The sequence below is a fragment of the Xiphophorus couchianus genome, chromosome 1 (genome assembly GCF_001444195.1).
Source record: "Xiphophorus couchianus chromosome 1, X_couchianus-1.0, whole genome shotgun sequence".
In the NCBI taxonomy this organism is placed as follows: Eukaryota; Metazoa; Chordata; class Actinopteri; order Cyprinodontiformes; family Poeciliidae; genus Xiphophorus; species Xiphophorus couchianus.
This window is the reverse complement of record NC_040228.1, coordinates 22,631,786-22,657,333: the sequence shown is the minus strand read 5'-3', so window position 1 is coordinate 22,657,333 and position 25,548 is coordinate 22,631,786. Positions and strand designations below refer to the sequence as shown.

At 38.8% G+C, this 25,548-nt stretch overlaps 2 protein-coding genes across 11 annotated transcripts in view; both read left to right on the top strand.

Annotated features, from left to right (window-relative positions):
- anks1aa (ankyrin repeat and sterile alpha motif domain containing 1Aa) overlaps positions 1 to 13,391 on the top strand; it is a 68,276-nt gene extending 54,885 nt beyond the window's left edge. For 5 of the 6 annotated variants that reach the window (XM_028006361.1, XM_028006583.1, XM_028006660.1 and 2 more), the window contains 10 exons: positions 3,852 to 3,950; positions 4,633 to 4,779; positions 5,159 to 5,266; positions 6,062 to 6,232; positions 6,320 to 6,454; positions 6,543 to 6,614; positions 6,727 to 6,813; positions 6,912 to 7,049; positions 7,877 to 8,059; positions 9,366 to 13,387. In XM_028006361.1, the coding sequence (XP_027862162.1) occupies positions 3,852 to 3,950; positions 4,633 to 4,779; positions 5,159 to 5,266; positions 6,062 to 6,232; positions 6,320 to 6,454; positions 6,543 to 6,614; positions 6,727 to 6,813; positions 6,912 to 7,049; positions 7,877 to 8,059; positions 9,366 to 9,482 (1,257 nt within the window). In that variant the 3' untranslated portion in view covers positions 9,483 to 13,387. Of the gene's footprint in view, positions 1 to 3,851; positions 3,951 to 4,632; positions 4,780 to 5,158; positions 5,267 to 6,061; positions 6,233 to 6,319; positions 6,455 to 6,542; positions 6,615 to 6,726; positions 6,814 to 6,911; positions 7,050 to 7,876; positions 8,060 to 9,365 lie in introns of all 6 variants that reach the window. The other variant, XM_028006513.1, reaches the window with a different exon arrangement.
- Positions 13,392 to 16,349: 2,958 nt separating this feature from the next.
- On the top strand, positions 16,350 to 25,081 carry LOC114146420 (specifically androgen-regulated gene protein). Of its 5 annotated transcripts, none has more exons than XM_028020455.1 (5): positions 16,350 to 16,553; positions 21,386 to 21,592; positions 22,685 to 22,847; positions 22,969 to 23,405; positions 23,460 to 25,081. In XM_028020455.1, exons 2-5 carry the CDS (start codon positions 21,476 to 21,478, stop codon positions 24,819 to 24,821), a joined length of 2,079 nt encoding a protein of 692 aa, XP_027876256.1. In that variant the 5' UTR covers positions 16,350 to 16,553; positions 21,386 to 21,475; the 3' UTR covers positions 24,822 to 25,081. The 5 variants fall into 5 exon arrangements, with proteins under 5 accessions (XP_027876256.1, XP_027876264.1, XP_027876248.1 ...); XM_028020463.1 differs by having other exon boundaries at positions 22,969 to 23,444; positions 23,568 to 25,081; XM_028020447.1 differs by having other exon boundaries at positions 22,969 to 23,513; positions 23,556 to 25,081.
- Positions 25,082 to 25,548: the final 467 nt, after the last annotated feature.

Sequence of the window (25,548 nt, the reverse complement as noted above, 5' to 3'; positions counted from 1 at the left end):
TGGCAAACATGTACTATAAATCTTTAATTCAATACGCACTGGAGAGCTGGAAACACTATACATCTAACAAATAAATATTTGCTAATTGAGAATTTTCTGCTGTTATTTATACACAGAGGTGTGCAGTGCTCACTGATATATGCCTCAGCCATCTTTGTGTTTTACGTAACACGAGAGTGCAGCTTTAAGTATTTTTTTTTATCCTTTTTAATGTTCATGTTTAAGTCTGTGTTGAAGCCTCTGACGTTTCTGCCTGGGTTTAATCATACTGCTGGTTTAAGTAGCTCACACTCATCTTCCTCAGCCTTGAATCCCCTCCTTTTCAGAGCAGAGAGCTAAAAAAAAAAGATAATTCTGTTTATGATGAGCTTTGGAGACCACCAGTTTTCCTAAAATTTCTTCCATGTTTAAAGGAAAACTCCAACCTTAATGTGCTGTTCAAATCAAGTGGAAAATAAATGTTTCTTGGTTAATTCATGTCTGCTGTATCTGGTGTCTAATTAAATAGTCTTTACTCCTCCCCTTGGTCCACTGTGATGTCAGGCCTACTCTCCAGGCTCAAGATTTGGATCAATAGGAGCACTGATTGTGTTGTGTTCTGCTCCTGAAACATATTAGATGTTTTTTATCGACTCCTGGAGCAATGTCCTGCCCAAAAACGGCTCCCCTAACAGCCTGGGTGCAAGCAGTGCTCTGCGAAACAGAAAGATCTTGTTCTTTCCAAATGATCTTTCCTTCTGGCATCCATGCTTGCTTTCTTCGCTCCCCTCCTTCCTCCCTTCATTTAAAATTTTCTGGTTGTACAAAAATTTGTCAGAAGTTCATAGTGAACTTTTGTATTATAATATCAATATAAATGAACATAAATAACTGTGAATTCTGTAAAGTTGAGTCTGTGAAACTGTGGAATATTTAACAAAATATGTAGGAAATCTTAATTTCTGGTGGATTATGTACTTGAGCCAAGTTTCTTTTGTGTCCAAAGATTTTTTTTTTTTTTTTGCGGTCAAATAGAAGAGAGGAAATCTTTGAACATGAAATTTAGTAGCAGAATCTTCCTTAAGGGAAGCCTGTTTTCATCTGACCGTTGCTCAGAGGCTACCACAAGCATCAAATCCCACGACATTGGTTAATTTTTTCATGGTGCTTTTCTCTAATCTCCAATTCAACAGTTTTTCTATCTTTGCCATCTTTCAGTATTTGTACTGGCATGAACAACATCCCAATTGTTTTCATAGAATTTTATCAATGCCAAGAAACCCTGCAGAAAAATTAGAGTAATGGTTCCTTATATTAGCATTTAACACTAGAAGATGAATGTCTATTGATTGATCCTTCTGTTGTCTGTTAGTTATGATATTTTAATATATATTTAAGCAAATCTTCTTTTGGAGAAAACAATTGCTGTTTTGTACGACCAGTCACGTCTTCCTCAGCTTCTTTCTTCAGGTCTGAATAGTTTGTTCACAGCCAGGTTAGCAGGACACACTGAGATCATCATTATTACTGGCTGGATGTCCTTTAGACAGTCTGAATAATCTGTAGTCCTGATTGAATTTAGAGCACTTTTTGTCCAGTGGGGGAGTCTGTGGCTTTTCTCTGGATAAGCGAAGGAGGGAAAGAGAAGCATTTGAGAGAAAGTAGTGTAGTGATAGAAGAATGGTCAGGTTTCTAGTGATTTTTCGCATTTTTTGGGGGGGGAATTTTTTGGGGGTCTTTTCAAACCAAACATCTTCATGCACATTTTGTACCAGCCATACACAATATGAGTTGGCAAAGAGGTGACTAGACCTAGAGCCACAATTAACTGTGCAATTTGCACAAAACAACCTAGTTTACACAAGTATGGAGTGAATATCTTAAATTATGTTCTGATTTTCAATTTTTGTTTGGTTATTCTACCCAGTTGATACCACAGAGTTATCCCCACTGCATCACCCACTTTATCAAATCTCTTTATCTTACGGAAAAAAGAAACATTTTTATGTTAATATCAGTCCAAAAACTCTTTTTCTCTGGTTCTCCATCACTGGTAGCACTGCTAAATCTTATTTCTGTCCAGCAGCACCTTGAAGAAAATTGTATTTTAAATAGAAACATGGAGACCATCCTTTATGGAAATTAGCACATCTGATGGAAAGACATTCATGCATGCATTGAGGTGTTTCTTTAAGCCCCAGTGTCATAAACCATATATCTTCTTTTTAAAATCCACAACACAAGAAAAATTGTTTGTGTAAGCTCTCTCCACAGTACCCAAAATTAAAAAGATATATCTATCTAAATGCAGCAACTGCCCAGTAGAAAATAAAAATCTGAATGCTCCCCAGGAAATATGTAAAGTATCTCTCTCTCCATGGAGCTGTTTAGCAGTTCATCTCCAGAGGCTGTAATGCAGTCATCCGTACTCTGTAAAAGTGCTACTATCCACTGAGCTTCCCACAATGCTGAGCAGGAAAGGCTGCGCTCAGAGGCTGCTAGGAGATGATCGTTATGACGTCAGCGGAGTGTCGGGTATTAATAGAACAAAGATATCGCATCCTGATGTGAGCTGGAGTGCTATAGCTATTTTCAAATAGTTCCGTTTTATTTATTTAACACTCCTCCTTTTTTCCATCTAAAATTTCATTAATCGTTATAATATAAATTAAACAGGACATATTGCTGCTTAAAGTTGTGATTCCACATGTATCCTGACACTAATGCTCTACAGCAGGGTTGTCCAACTCCAGTCCTCCAGGGTCAGTGTTTTTGCCACTTTTTGATGTGTCCCAAGACCAACACACCTGAATCAAGGACTGAAATGACCTAATTATGTCAATAAGGTGTGCTGACAGAGACACAGCTTGTTGCAGGGACATCGGCTGTGAGGACTGGAGTTTGACACCTGTGTCTACAGTTTTTACACTGACGGATTGGACAGTCACATGCCTTGTTTACATCTACAGCCTCTGCATGGAAAACAAGTCCTCAGGTTTGACCTCTCCTCCGTCCTTTTAGTGCTGAGCAAGTCTGAGCACGAAAGGATTAACCTGAGGCACATATTGAAGAGTCAGCCTCGTGGATACTGAGGCGTCGCAATTTGTCTCTGATACAGCAGCTAAAGCGAACGTTTTGATTCTTTTAACAGATGAGATTTAGTTGCTGACCTTGTCGATGTGCAGCCTGCAAGGTGTACTTGCAGTTCTTGCTGACTACTTACTGGCCAGTTTGCGTGAGATTACTCCATAAAGACTTATTTGTTGGACTGCAGGTCCGTGAAATTAGCAAACAGGGCAGGAAAACAAATGAGGTCCGGTCCTTGTTGGCGTGCGTTTTGATCTGAGTGTTAGCTCTGGCTACCAGGAGTTGGCTGCTTTGCTCCTCCGTCTCATATTGCTGACCTCACTGCATCACAGACATTGATTCATGGATCTTTTCTGCATTATCTACCACACTGTCTCCAAGGTGATATTTCATGTAACCAAAGACCAGCTTGACCATAACTCATTACATCCTAATCAGTCCAGTCCTCAAGTATGGTTGGGTCTCATTTAAGTGCTCCCCTTTCAACACTCTAAGGAGAATATCACTCGGTGATGGCCAACCTTTTCTTGCAATGCTGCGTATCTGGAATCGATACTAACTCACCAGCAAAGTCGTTTCTCAGGGAATATTAGTCTTGGCTACATTTAACCTTCGATAAAAGCAGTCTGTTTGGGATTAAAAACAGATGATTAGGTTATATATTTCTAAACTGGATTATTCTTTGAGAGGTCGCATGGTTTTCCTCAAAGTCCTCCTAAGAGCTTTTTGATGGTCACTATTCCCTTTATTGGCAGTAACAGCTATACTTGTGTTCTGTTCTACAGGGGAGCAACGTGATGGAGGACCAAGACTTGAGGGAGATTGGAATCACAGATCCGAGCCACAGGAAGAAGATCCTGCATGCAGCACGCTCCTTACCAAAGGTGACGAAATCCTCATCCCGACTTCATTTGTTATTTTAGCATAATGAGACTCCATGCTAATGGAAGATGCACATTTTTCCTTGACACTAAAGCACCTAGCAGATTTGAGAAATATTTATTATAGCTATGCACTTTAATTAGACTCACATGTGCATTTTTAGTAATATTTATATTTTCTGTAACTCCTATACATGTGCAATAGCACTGTCTCAATCAATCAAAATACAAATACAGGTACCTTTTTTATTTGAATCTAAAATTTCTGCATATAACATTGAAGTCTTTGGAAGCCAAAGGGTATTTTACATCAGCTTTTTATCTCAAATGTTTTCCATTTAATTTCTTAATGAGTTTATTATGCAGAGCACCTGCTGACATGAATTTAGATGCCAACACCTTTTTAAAAAAGAGAATGTTTAGCTTTCAATTGTTAGTTTCCAGTTGCCACTGATGTTCCATCACTGTTGACTCTGAATGAACTAATTTTCATACTGCTGTAGCATTTTATTAGTTTTTTTCCTAAATGTTTGTTATTCTATTACAGAGTGCCATTTACACTTGTGCAAAATTATTAGGTATTCCACATTAAAGTAGTGACATCAGTTGGTAGTAATTGGAGACAATAACTAATTATTTCTTCAGTTCACTGGCATCATCATGCTCCTGAATCCTCCTTCCACAGGTGAAAGCCCTGGGATGTGACGGTAGCAGCTCCCTCTCCGCCTGGCTGGAGAATCTGGGTCTGCACGAGTACCTGCCCAACTTCCTAGCCAGCGGCTACCGCAGTCTGGACTGTGTGAAAAACCTTTGGGAGCTGGAGATCGTCAATGTGAGTCACATTGACGCATGTAGAATGTGCGGAGTATCAGACGGTGAAATTAGTTTCCAAGAGTGTCACACAGAAGTCGGGTTGTCAGTTTAAACTCTGAAGGTGAACACTCGGCTGTAGAGAGGATGTTTTTAGCGTTTCATTTCTAGGAGGTGACGAGATTTTCTTTTGGAGGAGAGGGGGGACACTTGTAGGTACAACTTCTGAGAGAAGCAGTCATGTCTTTGTTTTTGCAGCAATATATGTGGATTATTCCTGTAGACTTCCAACAAACTGTTTCATAGTTAGTACTTGGATGACTCCACAGTTAAACGAGTGATGTTTTCCTATATTCTTTTGTGTCTTCAGTAGATAATGTCCCACTTTTTTTTCTCCACAGGTGCTTAAGATTACTTTGCTTGGTCACAGGAAACGCATCATAGCCTCCTTAGCTGAAAGGCCTTATGAGGAGCCTCCTGTCAAACCTCCTCGGTTGTCTCAAATCAGGGTGAGAACATGCAAACTTACACACTCTGTGGTCTGATGTGAATGTTTTAATGTACAGATATGGAAAATACCTTGACAACTCCAATACAATACGTAACTTATTAAATCACTCTGTTGTACCAGCATAATCATGCAACTTAATCATTGTTGGAATTTTTCCAAGTATTACTTTTGATTACAGTGTCTATGTACTTTTAATTAGTAATCTGTTACTTTTTGTTTCACTAGTGTATAACATGAACATGTTGAGATATTGGGAGATTTTCAATTAAAGTCTCGTCAAATGTAACAGAATTTTTTTTTTTAATCAATTGGCTTTGGTTCTTTCAGCGTGATAATGTTCCAAAACACATGGCCACATCAACACAAAAATGGTTCACAAGAGCCAAAATCAACATTCTTCCTCACTCTCGCAAACTAAATCCTGTAGAAAAACTGTAGGGAGAGCTAAGAAATGAGACAATAAGACAGATCCCTGGATTTCTTTAGATGACGCTGGATTTAAAGAAATTGTACAGTACCAACAGCTGGGATGCTAATATTTTGTAGCCTTTGCAAGCTTAATTTTTTTTCCCCCACTGACTTTATGCACCCAAATTAAAGTTTTTCAAAGTGATATTATGCTACTGAGATAAAAAAAAAAAAAAACAGAAGTATTTTTGGGCTTTTTAAGCAACTTTACAAGTTGTGAAAACAAAGTTATCTGCATCAGTATGCATGTTGCAAAGAAATGAAAGTCTTTATCTTATTTAACGAAGTGCTAAGTGATAAACTTTGTGTGACCTTTTCTCTGCAGTGTCAGGACCTGCCAGGATCCCAGACCTCGTCTCCTCTCAGTCACGTGGAGCCGTACAGCGGCCGCTCCATGGACCCGCTGCTGCCTGCAGCAGAACCGGGCAGGAAAAAAGCACCAGAAACAGATTATGACGTCGCCCAAAGACATCAAAGTGGAAGGCAAAAGCCTCAGGTATGAGCTGACGTCTCTGGGATGTGGTGGGTATGGTTGCTATCTTTCAGGCTTCTGAGTTGATATTTTTATTTTTTGTCATCTCAGGAGCGATACGAAGAAATTCATCAGGAGCCTCGACTGACCTTACGACCTCCGAGTCTAGCAGCATATGCCCCCGTCCAGAACTGGCACCACCAGCCTGAGAAACTCATATTTGAATTTTGCGCCTATGAAGCTAGTGTACGCTAATAACTTTCTCATTCTGACTTCTCAATTGCTGCTTTTGTTATAAATGATCAGTAACATTGTATCTCCTGCTCATTTGTAGTATCTTGGTTCTATGCTGATTAAAGATCTGAGGGGTATTGAATCCACGCAGGATGCTTGTGCCAAAATGCGGGTGTGTAATAGTCTTTCCAACATCGGGAGGCAATAAAGAAATGTATATGCACTATCAGCCAATAGTAAATCAGCTTTGTATGTTTATATGCCTGTGCTTGCCTTTTCTCCAGAGATCCACAGAACAAATGAGAAAAATCCCAACTATTGTTCTGTCGATCACTTACAAGGGCGTGAAGTTTATAGATGCAGCGAACAAGGTAGCTAAGATTCACACTCACCATTTGAAGCATTTTAGATCTCGTACTGCTTGTATTTTTTTCATGAATATCATGAATATATATTCCTTTTGCTGTAGAACATCATCGCAGAGCACGAGATCCGTAACATATCATGTGCAGCCCAGGATCCAGAGGACCTGTGTACGTTTGCCTACATCACTAAAGACCTGCAGACCAGCCACCATTACTGCCATGTCTTCAGCACAATAGATGTGGTACGTTAACACACCGATTTGCATCCTGATCCATTTCTGAAGGTTAATGCATATAGACTGTTCTTTTAATTAAACACGACTGAAGGAAAATAGAACCTGAATAATTAGGTCATTTTCTGGATGCGACCTAATCAGCTTCTCTCATGTTTGTGGAGTAATTACTGCATTGACTGCAAAACCCAATTTCAGGGAAGCGAATGTCAGCAATAGTTGTTTCTCTAAGGTAATTGTTGATGTCTTTCTTCTTTGGCATTTGTGTTAACACATCTAATAGCTGCCAATACCCCCAGCTTTTATACACGTGATCGAGTAAGTAGGTGTATTGATTGGTTCCATTTGACAGCTGCTTTCCCTCCCCAGTCCTATAGAAAAAGTTCTTCATCTTTATTAGATAAATACTGAAATTATGTAATTCTTTTTGTATGTTTTATACACTCTAGGTCAGATTTAAATAATTGTTGATCCTGTTATAGGCTACAACATTTTATTTCACCATTGTGGAAAAAATTATCTAATTTGTATTTGTTGGGGAGTAACAGTAATAATATCAAACTCAGTGGATATTATTAATTTTGTTTGATGTTGAAAACAATAAAACGTCTTTGTATTTAGTTACAGTTTAGTAGTAGATGTTGCGCACTAATAAGCTCAAAATGGTAATGAATATGAAACCAGTTGTATACTTTTAGCTTGAAATGTTACTCCTAATTTATTGGGTTTTATTGTTACTTTTTGAGCTACAGTACACTACTGTACAAAAACAAAAAGGATTCAGTTTGTAAAATAGAAATTTTACAATCAATTTCTTTGCTTTTGTCTCTGCTTAGAGCCTGACTTATGAGATTATCCTGACGCTGGGCCAGGCGTTTGAGGTGGCCTATCAGCTGGCTCTGCAGGCCCAGAGGACCAAACAGCATCAGGGTCTCCCTGCGGGAAGCAGCTCAGACGTCAATGAATCCAAGTCCAGTCGACCTGTGCCCAGACCGCGAGGGAGTGTTCGGAAGTCAGGGGTGACTGGGACAAAAAAATGATTCCAATTGCACATACACTGAAGAGGTGTTCCATCCTTTTCAGATACATATGCAATCATAAATATTTTGTGCATCAAACACTCTGATCAGTTTACAGAGTTTCCCCTCAGTGTAGTGTTTCAGCTCTTCAGACTTTGCCTGTCTTATGCTGTTCAAATCCGTCCTTTAACTCTCTCTCACACTCTACTTTCTGTTTAACTCAGAAAAATCTCCCTCTCTCAAGTTTCTATAACTGTTACACAGGCACCACCTACAGGTCTCTCCTGTCGCTGCATCCAGCCTGTCCATCTTGTTCCATCTCTCAGTATTTCTTTCTATTTATCTTTACTGCCCCCTAGTGAACATCTAACAGTAAGACAATCTATCTGGATTATACTAAACACATTACCCAACAAAGTCACATGTATACTTTTGTTATTAGATGCTTTTATATGTGCAGAAGACTTAATATTACAACATTTTAAATTGAGCTCAAAGGTTCCTGCAGATTTGGGAACGGCAGCATAACAACAGCCACGATTGAGAACTAAATAATTCAAAAGAGCCAGTCATAATCATTCATAGGGTGGAGTCTCTCAGAGAGAAGCCATGTTGCATAACGACGCATTACTGACTGTTTGATTGTAGTTGATCTGAAGTTTCAGCATACTCATCCAGGGTTTAAGATGAGCAACTGTTGCCAATTGAAAATAAAGGCGGATCTGAATTAGTCAAAACAAGTTAAATAAGTCGATTTAGGTGATGACTAAGAAACTTATTTCAATGAGATTGCATTTGACTGACCAACACAAAGTACTACTTGATTGTGAAGTGAACAGAGAATAATTTGCGGTTTTCAGTTTTCCATGTGTGATACTTTCGCCAGATTCTATTCAAAAAGGCTTTGTTCCCAAATGAAAATTAAATAAAATAAGAGATGAGTTATAGTGTCATCTGTGGTGAAAAATGTTAACACTGCCCATAACCCTGAATTCACCATCCCCACATTGAAACATGGTGGTGGCAGCATCATGCAGAGGGAATGCTTTTCTTTAGCCAAGACAGAAAAGCTTCACGATGAAAGAAAACATGTTGGAAAGTTAAGAGGTGTTTGTTTCTCTACCAACAGGACATTTATTCTAAACATACAGCACCATTTTCAATAGGAGGAAAAATTTATATTCCTTCAATAGAAATCCACAGCAGATTATGTGATCACTCACTTCAACATGTTAACACACTTTAATACATATAGATTCAGTTGTAAAGTGAAGATTGTAATGTTTTCTCTCCTCTGTGCTCACAGGGAGACATACTGGACCAAGAAGGGGAGTCACAGCCTCACACTGGTTCCACATGGCTCGTGGATCCAAAGGAATCTAAACGTTCAATCAGCACTAAGTATGAGACCACCATTTTCTAAACGGATCCCTGTTCTCCTCCTCCTCCTCCTGGGCCTGGTTGTTCCTACTTCCCTCCTCCTGTGTGCCTTTCACTGTGACTCAACCCTTTCCTTTGCGCTGGACGTCCACTTCCCCTCACCTCCTGACAACACAGCCTGTGACAGCTAACCAACCTCTGTTGCTCCTTCTCCAAGTTGAACCTTCACCACTTCTACACTCTGCATTGATTGTTAACGCAATCACTCAACAAGTCTGCCACTAACATATTTTCCTGTAACTCACCTCTTCCCTTTCTTTTCCCATCGACTGCAAATGTACTGTTTTCCTCTCGGTGATGAGCTCTTTCTTTTCCGCTACATCAGGCGACGGCCGCTCTGAAGCTTTTTCACTCTGATCTTTCATCTCTTGACTTCACTGAGTGCTGAGAAAATTCTGAGAACTCACCCGCTGCGCTCATCCCATTCCTGGATGGATGTTTCCAGAAGAAAACTGTGGATCTGCTCTCCTAACTCTATGCATCCATCAGGCTTTAGCAGGCTGCTTCTCTTTAGTGGGAGTGCAAGTGGTTGGGAGGTTTATTACTATTAGCCTCTTGCTTAAAGCCACGCTGAGGTCTTCTAGCACTGTGAGGAACTTGCTTAGGGGGGATTTGTTCTTAGAAAGAGGACATGACACAGCAAAAAGTCCAAATTAACGTGCCTTGCAGAAGTGTTGATCTCCATGCAATTTTTTTTTCACAGTTTAAGTTGCAAAAACAAAATTCAATGTTTTTTTTATTGTGCATTTATTTGTTAAAAACAAATATAGAGCTGTGCATAACTGATCAAAGAGGTAGCATGTTCTTACTTTTTTCCTAAATAAAATCTGAAAAGAGTTGCATGTGTTTGTATTTTATATTGTAGCTCAAGCTCAGATTAGATGAACTCCATCTATGAACTTTTCTTTGATATGCCATTTGCCGTGTCCCCTATATTGCTTTTAAGTAGGACTTTATGTGTAAAAGTTGTCTTTTTAACATTATCTTCCAACTTGAGCTGTGTACCTCTCCAACTCCTCCAGAGTTACAACTGGCTTCCTGTCACTTCAGGTCAGCTTTAACAAGCTTTCCTGTACTTCCTAAATAAAAGCTTCTCCATGACATGATGATAGTCGAGTAAAAGTCTATAAAAAGGCGTTGGACGTTGAGGTTTTAAAATAACATTTTAAACTTGTGTGAATACTTTTGCAAGGTACTGTATATTTGGACTGTTATGCTCTAATTTGTCCAATCAGAGCAAAAGGGTGCAGCCAGATGATTTTTCTCCAATGAACTGATAGTAATTAAGCACTTTTACCATGTTTTTGTATAAGAATAACAGCATTTCCTCTGTAGCTCTCTTCTCCCTTCTTTTCACAACAAATGCCTTCAGTATTCATCCTGTCTGCATTGCCTTTCTGTAATATTGCCAATGATACTTGTTAAATACATAATTGCTGCTGGAAAAAAAGAGTTGAGCATTACATAAAGGGAGGAACTGTTTGTGTGAACATGTGTTTTCTGTTTTCACTCCATTTTAATCATCTTACATTGTGTGCATGTGTCTGCGTGTCCCTCCCTCCTCTCTTAGCTGAATGTTGCTGCTCCTCCCATTAAGCGAGCCGGGACGGGAATGGACCCTGTCGCATGATGGGGATGAGCTGGCAGTTTTTTGTGTTTTTGATCAAAAAGTGATGAGCAGCAGCTCATGATATCATCAGTCCGATCATGCTCGCAGCACACATGCGGACCCGGAGACAAAGATGAGGCTCCACTCCTTTTCATCTGACCTCTCCACACATCTTCCTGCCCATCAGAGTGTGGCAGCGTCTCTACTCTCCATGCATTCACAAGCGGTAGCCTCCCTCGCAGAGACTTGGTGTTCACTGTTTGAGAAAGCATACCTGCGCGCTCCAATGCAGAAATCTGTAGCAAAAGAAGTGGCAGGAGTGAGATTATTGATTTTTTTTTTTTTGAGAGAGAGAGAGTGAGACCTCACACTGTAAACACAGACTACCCTTTGTGTTCAGATATTGGAGCTTCTCCCCATAACCATCAACCATATTCCTGCATGGGAGAAACATTTTTAACCAACACTACAAAGACTATCTCTCAATGAAATCCCACTTTTGTTTGATTTGATTTTTATTTTGTTGGTTTTATTCATTTTATGGAACTGCTGGTGTCCTAATGCTGGAACTGGATCATGACTGGTGCCCTCTCCTTTTTCCTTCCCCCATTGTTTAATTTAATCCTACCAAGATTATTCACCAAAACCTGCCATGCAGGCTATTACGACTTTATTTTTTAAGCTGCAGAACAGAACAATAGGGTACAACATGTTTGTCCAGGTAACTCCCTGTACGTTGACTGTTAATGGTACTATTGGTTGTGAGTCAGTGTGAGTCTGGGTACTTAACGGTTTAACTGTTGTATGTGTGACGACACACTGGTGCGCGCCCTCTTTAGCATCCCGGTGTGGGCACCTTTATCCATCAGCCTGATCCAGTGCTGCTTTTGCACATTGCCAAGGATCAGGAGACATTTTTTGGAACTAATCTGATATGTTGAGAATGGAAATGTACATGATTCTAGAGCAGTCTGTATTTTGATACTTGAATAATTTTGGCTTTTATAGTTATCTATATAAATGTGTATGTATGTGTATATGTATGTATGTACGTATATAATTTTTGGTGTTTTTGTCAAAGCAAAGGACTATGTCTTATAAACTAAAACATATCGTGAATAAATATCCTGTGATTTAAAAAGAAAAAAAGGCTGAGGAATTGACTCAGAGGGACCTCAATTCATAAAAAAAGATTGTAAATAATCTTGGGCTTCCAGTCTTTTTTATAGTTATTTTTCATAATTGTAAAACTAATAAATGTTGGGATTAGAATCACTTTGTTGAATCTTTTTTATTTTATTTTATGTTTTTGTAAGCTCTCATACTGCTATCATCTGTGCACACTAATGCTGTAGAGATTCATAAATACAGTGGAATTTAAAAAGTCTACACAAAATGCCAGCTTTCTGTAATCTCATTATACATAATGATATATTATAAGCCTGTATTTTTTGTAATTTTACTTTATTATAGAAATTTTTACAATAGCTTTTTTTCATCCTGAGTACAGATATCAGCTTAGACTGATCATGTTTTGACCCACTGTTTGGTTAAAACTACCTACCTTCTTTCTCATCAGCATATATCCAGCATATTATTTAAACACATAACCCAACTAGTTTTTCTGTGTATACATAGTTTGGCCAAATGAATGTGTTCAGGTTGAATTGGGTAAGTCTGCCTCCAAACAACTTACATTACAGCCTTTTCTGTCATTCCTGAAGCAAACAAAGCCTGCTGTGATTTAACAACAAACAACCAAAGCACTATTACAAGGTTTATTATACATTATTTTCCATTTTGGTTCTAATTACTTTAATGTGTTATGAATATGCTCAAGCTGAAAGCATTTCTGTTTACTTACCCTACATGTTTATTTTTGTCAGCTGTAAATAATTTCAAATATTCAAGCTGTCATTCCAATCTTTGTTAAAGTAATGAGTCAACAGGAGAAAATTACTGCAGCAAAGAATTTACTTCAGCTGAGAGCTATGAAGCCTTCCTACAATTATTTTTGTTTAAATGAAGTGTAACTGCTTGAGAGCAGAAGCATCATTGATTGCTAAAGTTTCTGTCACGTTTTGCTTAACAGTGACCAGTTTATATCCATCTCATCTAATATGGCCTACTAGTTTAATTCTGCTTGTGAAGTTATGTAGCTGTGAACTTGGCAGGTAAAGGACCTGATAATTCTGTCAAATGATGTTAACAATGCTTCTTTATTCTGAAAAGTAAAATGTAGTGCCATTGGCCTGCAATAAAAAACTTGAGGGGAAAAAGTCAGAGGACGGTGGTGATTTCAATTTACATAGTCACAAACATGTGGTGCTATTCCTGGAAAAATAAACTCACTGACAGGTACTTCTGCTTTTGGAATAAGGTCTTACACATACCCTGTGACACTCAACCAGCTAAAACTGACTGGTAATAACATGATGACATTTGAAGTGTAGTGTAAGCTAAGCCTAGCAAAAATGATACCTGGCCTGGTGAGACTGTTTTGGCTGCAACATTTAGCTAACAGGGTCAAAATGTAGCTTTGATGAAAATATAGATATCATGTCATGTTTCAGTGCTTCATGTTAATGACTGTGTAATGTGGAACACTTTATCAATTGAGCTTTTTTAACCCTTGTGTTGTATTTTTCTACAGCTATTTTTAGCTGTAGAAAAAATATCCTAAACTACCTTTTTCCCAACTTGAAATTTTATGACTTTTCCTAAATTGACCCTGTCATTAGAAAAAGTGATACTTTGTTTTTGTTTATATTTCCATGTGGGCTGAACACCGCTGGGGTACAAGGATTGTCTTGTGGGTCATTTTGGACCCGTGCATTATAAAAGCATTTAAACACCAGAAAAAGAGTTCAAAGGCCACACACAAACTCTCTTTAGTACACATACACACCACCCCACACACACACCTGCACACCTGCCCCCCCACTCACACACGCACACGCCCACCCATACATACATATCATAGAAACTGGATTGATGTATGAATTGAACTTGCATTTTACCTGCACCTGCACTCTCATTCTGCAGCTAACTCCCCACATCACACAAGTTCCCAACACAACAGAAAACAATCTCATACATAATAAAAACAAATTAGGTACAGAGGATATGAAGGTATGCTGAAACTGAGTACTGCTAGTTGGTTTCTTGCTGACGCCATGAGTAGACGTTTCACTGCCCAACAGGTGCTACGTTGTATTTTTGGATATACTGTCCTACATGGGATCTTCAGCATAAGCCGTTGACCATCTTATGTTGAACAATTTCTTGTGCTGAAGATGTTCAACTTAGGAGCGTCTTCATATGGTGAAGAACACCTTCAAGATCTTCAAGATTTTCTTGAAACTCTTGTGTTGAACATTTGTGTTCAACATGGGATGTTCTTCATCTTATGTTCAACGTGGGGAGTTAAGCATAGGATGTTTTTGTCTTATGTTGAAGATGTTTATCATAAGTTTATCATAAGAGCATCTTTATAAGATAAAGAGCATCTCCACCTGTAAGATAAGATGTTATTCATCTTATGTTCAATGTAGGTTAGGAAGGATAGGAGGTTCTTCGGCTTATGCTGAAGATGTTCAACATAAGAACATCTTATAAGTTCAACATCTTATGTTGAACAGAAGATGTTCATCTTGTGTTGAGGATGTTCAGCATGAAAACATCTTCATGAGATGAACATCGTCTCGTGAAGATTTTCTTCATCTTATGTTCAACACCTTATGTTGAGCAGAAGATGTTCTTTGTGTTAAACATCTCATATAATTATGAGATAAGAGCTGATGTTAAATTGTTCACAAAATCAAGCTACACTTTGTTTTGTTGTGTTACGAGAGGTATTTTTGTAATTCACTGCTTAAAAAAATATAAAGGAATGAACCGTTGACTAAAAAGTTCCAAACTGTTGACTTTTTGTTCCGTTTCAGTATAATTAATTCAGAAGTAATAACTTCACATTTATATAATTACAATAATAAACCTTTACTGTGTAAAAGAAAGCTGCTACAAACTTGGTTTGTGGTAAAAAGTAAAAAAAAAAGTGGAATACTGTTGATTGTCTTTTTGTATTGTGCAACAAAAATACATGATAAAAAAAATTAATTAAATTGAGTTGAATTGATAAATATCAGATTGTTTCATCATGCAGAATAAGATTTTGGATTTAAAATTCAATTAATTTGCTTTATTTTGGGGCTTTTGTTAGGGCGGGTCATTTTTGACCAGTAGGACACTGGGAATAAACAAAATGTTAGGATCGCACGAGGGTTAAATGCCAGAGACATTCTGAGAGTTTTCACTGACCATATCTGTCCCTTTATGACCAGAGTGTACCCAGTCTCTTATTACTACCTCCATCAGGATTATGCACAATGGCACAAAGCTTAAATCATGTCAAACTGGTTTCTTGAACATGACATCGAGTTCACTGTATTCCTATATGGGTTCCACAGTTAACAGATCCATGTTCAATAAAGCATCTCTGGAATAAGATGGAAATGGAGATTTGCATCATGGATGTTCATCTGACAACACAATAGTAACTGTTCGATACTACAATGTCAGAAAGGACCAAAAATCCTAAACATCTAAAAAATGTCTCTGATACCTTGTTAAATCTCTGTCAAGAGGAATTAAGGCAGATCTGATAGCACAAGGGGGTCCAACACTCGTCCACAAAGTGGCCAGTGAGTTTATGTTTTGATGGTGCATCAGTGACAAATTTTCTACCAAATAAAGTGCAACATTTCTACAAAGCATGTTAGCCACATCTAGAAACATGTGTTTCATTTGGAATTTGTTTTTGGTTTTTGCCTTTACTCCATTGATGAACACAGATTTATTTTATTTTTATTTTTATTTTTTACAGCTGGTATAGTTGGCACCAGTGAATTTACCAATTTGGTACAAAGATAAATATCAAAATAATAATTCTATAAATGATCTCTGTAAACCGTCCTAGCTGTGATCAACAACAACAAAAAGTTAATAACATTCAGTGTGTCACATTTTTATTGCATTATATATATGTAATGTAAGTTATGTTCGTAAAATTTACCTTCTGTGTTTATTAACATAAATGAAAATATACATACATCTGATTCCACGTAAATACATTTGGCCAATTTTGGGTTGTGCTCGTTTGACTGCCGCTGCTGTCGCCTTGGAAACGGCTCATTGGCGCCGTGTCCTGATTGGTCCCTCCCCGCCATATCCGGAAGTTGATGCCTTACCTGCCTGTACTCCTGAAGGTGGGTTGACACCTGTACGGTCAGCACCTTGCGCAGTTTTGTTTCCAGGAACAGCCCCCAGCTGTGCGAGGTTTTATGTCTGCTATGGACTGAGAGTGGACAACCGCCTTGTGTGTGTTTGTGAGGACAAAGAGTACCGACGTTGCTGCGGAATACAAAACTTTCTGTGCGCCCTCAGGTAAGTTATTGGGAAATTTTCCTGATGTGACGCGTTTCTTTTATTTCCGAATGTGCATGAAGGAAAAGAACGCTGTTAAAACCCACTAGTACTTACGCATGAGTTAATAAAAATAGACTTCTGTGTGGGAGCTGTTTTAATCGAATTTTCTCTCGTTACAGATGAGGCTTGTATCTCATTTTCTCTGCTTTTCGTGTATCTGTCGTTATGTTGCGTCGATATCACTTCGTTTTATTATAGTTTTTTGTGCTTTAGTGAATATTGATTGAGGAACAAGTGCTAATATTTGCCTTTTAAAGTAAATAAAAGCTCTTCAGCACGGATGGCTGCCAAGCTAAACATTAATGAACTATTTCTATTCACTCCTGCAGGCTTAAGCTCCTCACTGTGGCGCTGCCCCTGACCTTTTGTATGGGCTACAGTAAACCATTAACCAGTTCAAGCAGACCTTCTGCCATTGAAAACATACTTAACATTTTTTGGACCTTTCGTGTACTACCACGCTCGCAGTTTTGATTTTTGGAGCCTGTAATTTATGGTACTGGGGGTTTTAACAAGCCTGGCTCACAGAATGTACTGATGGAAACTGCTGATTATCCCATTTTAGTCAAATAGTTGTAGGTGTTTTTACTGCAGGTGAACTGTGATAACCAGTCCCTTGGCTGAATCAGATTAGTCTCGGAGCCAAGGAAGCAAGTAAAGTGACATTCCTGACACCATTAGGTCTGACTCAGCTGTGGGTGCCACTGTTGCACTGCAGGTTTCTTGTCCTGTTCTGCACTGGAAGGTGTTGTCCCAGTTGGCTCTGTCCTGCATTTTCTGATCTGAATGTCCTAATGGGAGGGACAGTAATTAGCAGCTATTGAAGCTTTCACACGGAGACCAATATGTGTTTAGTCAACCCCCTCATGTTTTCAGAAAACATTTCTTAATGTGGGTGTTTTTTTTTTGAAGATCAGGTTTTTCCCCAGCTGCCTATTAGCTGGCTGTTTATGCCAGCACTTCCAGAATATGAGAAGCCATTCTGGTGTCCTGCAATGTTTTAGTTGAATTTGCAAGTAAAATGGCATGATTTGCAAATTAGTTTCTAGTATCTCATAAAATAAGGTATTTCCCTGTGGATCAAGCACTTCCTATCCTTTCAGTAAACAATATGATCTTTGTTAGAATTTGTCCACATAGAGTGAACTTTGGTTTTCTAGCTTGTATTCCTTGTAAATTTTGATGATTATGGATTACAGATTATAAAAACTCAATCCAGGGTCTCAAAAAATTTAGAAAGTACTATTTTAAACAAAAATGTCAGACTTCTAAAAAGTATCTCCATTGCTATGCACTCAGTATTTGGGTGGACCTCCTTTTGCATGAATTACTTCAGCAATGCAGTATGGCATGGAAGGAATTAGCCTGTGGGCCTGCTGAGGTGTAGAGGAAGCCCAGGTTGCTTTGAAAGCAGCCTTCAGATGCCTCTGTTGTTGTCTTTGGTTCAGAAATACCTTATCTCATTGACAGGTGTATCCCATGTGCTGTATATGTCCTTGGTGGGTCTGGAAGGACTTGATCCACCTTGTGAATCTCTTCTAAAAAATGTTAGCAGATTTTCACTAGAATTCTCACAAGACTGCTGTTATCCCTGTACTTGGTGCATCTTCTCCGCCCAACTTCCTATTGATAGGAATGACTTCAGCACTCAAAGATGCATGTTTCCTACATTTTTGTTTCAGAAAGCAGGACTTTTAAATTTTATATTTCAAAGGAATGAATACAATCTCATAAAAGTGAAGAAATAGACTGAAATAAAAGTTGGTCCTAAATAAGTAAATAAAATTGCTTTTAGTGCATGATTGTTTCTACAGACTTGAGTTGTGCGAACATACTTGTATCTGAAGCCCATTGACTGCATTTTTTCAGCTGAACAGTTTTGGGTTTTTTTTTATAAAGATTTTATTTTACTCAAAACAACATTTTGAGCCATTTGATAGATTGATGTGTTTTGTTGTAAATCACTTTACATCTGGGCTGTACTATGACATTTTGAAGTTATAATAGGCCCAGGCGGTGATCAAGAAAAGCATGAAAAGGATACACTGCATGTGAATGGAATTGAGATAGTTATGGGGATATACTGGGGATCTGACAATTGTGATTTAATGTATTTTTACTTTTATGTATTTATGGTTATTGTCTATTGTTGTACTGTACTCTTGTCCCTGCTTCCAAGACAAATTTCTCCTATGAGAGACGAATAAATGATATTTTCTTGCATCCATGCCAGGCGAACTTGTGGAAAACAAAGCATGTGTGCAATCTTTATTTTTGCTGTTTCGAAGTAGTTACTCAAATATTCTGAGATAAGACAACAATAAAAGGCATTCTTGCTGTACTTTGGCAAGCGCCACCTGAAACCTGTGTGCAGGTGCAACATTGTCATTTACAGTACATTATATTCTATTTATTTGATGACTATACTGTTGTTTTTACTGATGCAGTCAAAGTGAAAACTCAAGTAAATCTGTAAGTGCATATCTTTTAGCTTCTTTTTCAGGTCAAAGGTTTTTTTACATCCTGGTAGCCTTTTAGTAAATCACGACTGGGTGTATTGTTTTTGTCATGCATGCCTTCCTCATGACTGGTCTGTCAACACCAAGTAGTTACTTGAAATGACATCAAGGAAGCAGAGAAACATTCCGTAGCACTACACAGCACATCAGTTGTCTTTGCATAAATTATACATGGTGCACAGTCCACTATTCCACGTCTCACCATAGAGCTTTTCATTATTCTTAATCTCTTCTGTTATAGTACTAAGTCAAACAATATTAGAATTATGATTGTGTTCAATTATGTCCTCTTCTGCATGTCCAATTTTAAGACAGAATTTCAAGTTTTCTTGAAAAGAGGGGGAAAAAAGTTCAAGAGTAGGGTTTAAGAATTTCACTCGAGGCCAAGTTTGTGATCTAAATGCACAATTATATTCATGTACTTTACAAAAAAATAAATTTCACATGTGAAAATCGCATGTAAGAAGTATATACCACATGAAAAATGTAAATGTGGTTCACTTAACCCTTTCATGCATGAATTATGATCCTTTGTGTCAGAATTTTTTTTCCATTTTTAAAAAAATTTTTTCTTAAGGCATAAAAAAAAGGTAGGAAAATTTTTTTGTAAAAATATTTTTTTATTTTTTTTTTTATTTTTATGTGATCAATTGTAATTTTGTCCAAATACAAAGTTGTTATTTGAAAAATACATCAGTAGTATTGTTCCTTAGGGGTTATCTGATGTCACAATATTTTTTTTACTTGCAAGAGTCCTCTACAGTAGAAGGAGGGACCGGGTCGGTTCTCATGCTTTTTTGTCTGTCGGCCATATTGTATTTAACAAAAATAATTTCTTGCATTTGCAGCTGATGGCCAGTAGTTGATGGTATATTTTATGATGCATTAGTGTTCACGTCAGTGGTCTGTGTGCATTTATAACATAAAAATCCACAGGAAGCACAAGAAAATGGCTTTTAGAAAGCTGTCCACTGTAGTGACCACTATGCATGAAAGGGTTAAATTGTCACTTATGAATGTGAACATTTTATGGTAGAAACCCACTTTATTCATGGGTTTCATATGTATTCACCTGTAGGATTTAAATATATATATATATATATTTTAGAAATTCAAAGTTAAAGAAGTTTGATGCACTTTTGTATTCAGCCCCATTTACTCTAATACCTGTAAATAAAATCCACTTCTTGCCTTCTGATGTCATAATTACAATTTGATCTGCCTAGAAAATATTTAGAATGTTGTTTCCTTTATTAAATCAAATGTCAGTAAGTTGCATTGAGGTTCTTCTATGAACACTTTTGCAAGGTTCTCCATTTTTCACAGAAAACATTTAGTTATTTTGACTTGTAAATTAGATGTTTCATGTCTAACAGACCGTAGAAGTTTAAAGTTTGACCAAAAATTGCTTTTCACTTTATGATAAAATCAATTGAAGAGAATTATTTACTCATTACTCGAAGTGTTTGCATTTCATGGTAACTAACTATCTTGTTAATCTTTTATTTAAATGCAAACACTGCTTTCCATGCAAATGTTTTCTACTTCAGCTATTATTTTTATTTAATGATCTCATTAGCATAAGAAGATGCAGTTCAAGACAGTTGTTACATTATGAAGATTGTTGAGCTGTCAGTAGTATTGTTGTGGCATTTATCACTTTGATGAAAACGTGCCTTTAAATGTACTAATTTGCTGGCTATATTTAGCCTCCCACCCCATGTTTATTATTATTTAAGAGATGCAGTTTAAACCGATATTCACAATATTGATGTCTTGAGATCTTTCTTTAGCATGTTCACTTAAGTTTTATTCCACATGCTTCCATTTATTTTCTTCACCCAGTCTCTCTTGTAGCAAAATACCAATAGAAGATGCTGCTACTATTGCCTCATTTCACAGTTGGGATGGCAAGCTTCAATGGCTTTATCCTGTCTGAATGGCATGTTACCCCAAGCCAGTGTAGGACTCAGCAATCAGTAACAATCTCTTGCCAGCAAGTGTGTTCATAGGGTCTTGTGCTTTTGTTATTGGGTTGAAACGGACATTTTACACTAAAGTTAATCAGTTTGTTGTGTGTTTATAGTTGAATATTTTAATCAAAGACGAAGTAGACTTAACGGCGTGCACAATATTCTTCAGTTTTCTCTTGATGTAACACAAAGAAGCAGAACTAAATGTTCAGCAATCAGAGAAACTTGTGGTGACCTGGATGTTTCTTAAACACTTATTTGTTTGTCTTCTTCATACGTTCTCTTTTTCACTTTACAGATTCTCTCCCAGAGAGGCTTCAAGTGAGATTTACACAAGCAAGACTGGATAGTGACGCATAGGTCCAGCACTAACGCACGTCTTCATGCAATGTCGAAGAGTGGCACATGGCCAGGCAACGTTGCCATGGAGTCATTGAGTAACATGGACAGTGCAGGGAGCTATGACAGTGTAATCAGCACAAACTCTGCCTGGGTGAGTGGCGTTGTAAGTCTCCTTATGTCTTTCATCAGATTTTTGTGAGATTATCCCATTCTTTAAGGTCGATTGGCAAAATAAAGAGAAGAACAAAGATTTGTGATTGGTTGTAATGACATATTTCAGCAAATTTCCAGACCTAATGAAAAAGTCTCAGTATAAGTAGTTGTATAAAGTGTGTCCTTTAAAATGAACCAGGAGGAAACACTAAAGGGCATGAGTCATTAGTTTTACAGGTTTTCCAATTTAATTGAGTTTAGACATTTAGCTTATAATAGTTGTTCTTATTAAAAAACATTGAAAGGAAAAAAACAAGCACAAGACAGCCAAGAACACAACCAAAAGGTACCAAAGCATGATCACATTTCATCTGTCACACTATTCAAATGCCATTAGTCTGTCTGCAGTATTCTCGCAGCAACATGCCCTTCGACCCAAAAATGTCACTTCAAGTTTACGTTACACATGTTGTGGATTTAACAGAAGTAGGAAAACTGACATTTGTATTTAAATTTTCCTCTTTGGCTAAGACCCAGGAAAAAATGCCACTGAAGCAAGTTACCAGTAAAGGAACATATTTTTACCTGAACAATGTTTTGCTCAACACGAGCACTAACCTCAGTGATCTGGCTGTTGACGCCATCTACATTCTGCATTCCAGTCATACCATACATTGTGCTCGTCCCTCAGCTTTGGCTTATTGGTTCCCTTAGATCCAAAATTCTAGTTGTTTCTTAAGTTATTTGCAATGGAAGGCCTATTGTTGGAGGATGAGGAGAAATCTGCCCTCTCTACTTTCTATGGAGCTCACCCTCATTTCCTGCATAGATAGTTTTTCCAGCAAAAACTGCTGTAGCCACACATCCATTAAAACAATACATTCCTGTTCTGTTTTGTGTGTATTGCCACAGAGCATGACAGGCTTCAAGATGGAGGACACGTCATTATCATTGTCTGGTCTTACTGTTTTAGATCTTACTCAAAAAGCCAAGTGTTAGAAATGTGTAAGATCAGGTGAAAGAACAATGGCATTTTATTTTTTTTTTGACTTTGAACTTTGAAATGACTTCACGATACTTAGGCTTTTTTATTGTTTTGCAGAGCGAGGATAGTATGGAGTACCTATCTGCTGAAGAGAAGGCATGTCTGATGTTTCTGGAGGAAACAATCGAAGCACTGGAAGTGCAGGAAGACAGTGGCTTATCAAATGACGAGCCAGACATGTGGTCAAAGACCGAACCACAAGATCAGATAAGAAGTAATGGTATGCTTTGCCAAATACTTCTTGGGTGATGATTTCTACAATAGTTGAATGTGACATGCATTGTCTGTATGAATGACAGTGAATAAACTGTTAACAATACTTTTGTTTTGTTTTTTCTTAGATGTTCCCACTGAAATGCTCAAATCAGGAAGTCTCAGGATATCCACCCTAAGTCCCCACACAACAGCAGTTTCTCCATCTGCTGGATTAACCACAGAGTATGGAACTGAGCATCACGCTGCAAATCAAAACTCCAACCCACAATCTGCTTCCACGTCTGCAGTCAGCATGAAAGATGTTAAAACAGAGGACCTGGGAGTTGAAACTGATCCTTTGGTGTCTAACTCTGGCTACACAACCTCATCATCAGATAAAACAGTTGACGTTTCAAAGTTGGATGGAGATCTTGTGCTTGAGAATGTCACAAATTCTGGAGATGCCTCAGAGAATGATCTGGATATAATCCCTCCACCAACAGACTTCAGAGATGAACCAGAACCGGACTTGTTACCGGAAGCCATGACGGTGGTCCCGCCACCAGCAGCCATGACCGTGGAGGCCATGACCATGGTCCCACCACCGGAGACCATGACCGTGGTCCCGCCACCGGAGACCATGACCGTGGTCCCGCCACCGGAGACCATGACCGTGGTCCCGCCACCGGAGGCCATGACCGTGGTCCCGCCACCGGAGGCCATAACCGTGGAGTCCATGACCGTGGTCCCACCACCGGAGGCCATGACCGTGGTCCTGCCACCAGAGACCATAACTGTGGAGGCCATGACCGTGGTCCCACCACCGGAGACCATGACCGTGGTCCCGCCACCAGCAGCCATGACCGTGGAGGCCACGTCCGTGGTCCTGCCACCGGAGGCCACAGCCTCACCCCCACCATCAAATGGCTTCACAAAGCAAAAACAAACTGTTGATGTGGAGCAGATGCGCATGAGAGCCTCTGTGAAGAGATCTGTTGTAGACTCTTCTGCTGCTGAGGATTCTTCTAGCAAAGCCTCAGAAGTTGCTTCACTTTTACCTCAAATGAATCCCCCTACTGAGCCTTTAGAGCCCAGAAACCCACCTGCTGTGGCCCCAAAACCTAAGAAGCTACCTTCAAGCATTATTTTAAAGTCACCGAAGACACCAACACTTGTCTCTCATGGAAACCCAGGGCATTCGGTACCCTCCCACAGTGACCGGATGTTGTTGGACCCTCAGAAGGTTCACATGGAGGCCCTCAAAAAGCTTGGACTGCTTAAAGAGAACAAGGAGGAAGCAAGTCGTGCTGTAAGCCCTAAGATTTCTCTGAAATCTGCTTCATACAAATGGTCACCAGCGAGCCCCTCTCCTCCAGTCAGTCCTGCTGCTCTTCTCACACCCCCTGTAACACCATCTCTTACCCCAGTCATTAGTCCCCTACAAGCCATTGTACCCCAACAGTCTGTGCAGGCTCCTATTGTGCCACCATCAGCTTCTTCAGCATCTCCTCCCATTGAGGATGCTGATATCCTCCCAGCACCTGCAGCTTTCAGCGATGGATTTGGGCCTTCAGGTGATGAACTTCCTGCTGTCACAGAGGCCCCTTTCAGTACCCTGCCTAACACATCGCCACCGAAGGGGATCAGTATGAAATCGGCAACCTTGGAGAGATCTGGTTTGGGTCTGAGCAGCCAGATGTTCAATCGGAGCTTATTGGAGATAACCGATGACGAGCAAGATCCAAAGCACCTGCGCAACACTCGACCAAGACCTGCCTCTCTGGGGACTAGGAAAGACTTTTCTCACACTAAAGGTGAGGGTTTGGTGGCAAGCGGAACGTCAGAATCCCAGAAGTCCCAACCTACACAGGCATTCCACCGCAGAGAGTCTTCTAAGCTGCCTCGATCTCAAGGCATCAGCGTGATGATCTGCCCTCGCGCAGAGAATGAAGAGGACCGGCGCCAGGCCTTGAAGAAGCTGGGACTGCTCAGAGACTAACTTCCAAATGTACCTTTATATATTGTAAAAGGACTGATGCAGACTATATCTGGGTTTAAAATGCTGAAGGAGTGCCTTAACCACATTCTTATGCGTCTGTTTTCCAGTGAATACCATGTGGTTGACGGTATCCGTGTTTCCTTTGACCATCGAAATGTCAAAATTAGTGTATTTCACAAAACTGCAATGAAATTTTTTTTTGCATCACACAAGTCATGTGATCAACAACTGAATGTTACTACTTGTAGAAAAGATTAAAACAGGAAGTTGTAGGAGGATAATGGCACTGCATTTTTTAAAAATGATTTATTGCGTGGAAAAAGATTATTCACATGTGATTTTAATTGCTTATCTTATTTAACGGAAACACCGTAATTGTGTAATTGTTTTTTTGACATTCTGAATGTCAATAAAGTTTTACACACATTTATAATGGAAACGAAGCTTGTGTTTCACTTCTCTTACATCAGACTCATGGTAGCTATAATGTCTTTGATATTATTTACCTTTTAGAGTCTGTAACAACATATGTTTTTTTGTTTTTTGTCTGCTGAATTGTTTGACTTAATTCCACTGGGTGCTGCTGACTGTTTCGACCCTTCACCATTTCATACTTTTGCAGTTTTGGTCATTTTGTGCCTAACGTTTTTGGGTGCTAATAGGAGTCATCTCCCACCAGTTTTTTCTCACAGACCATTTGTGAATTTGTTCTCACCTAAGGGATGTT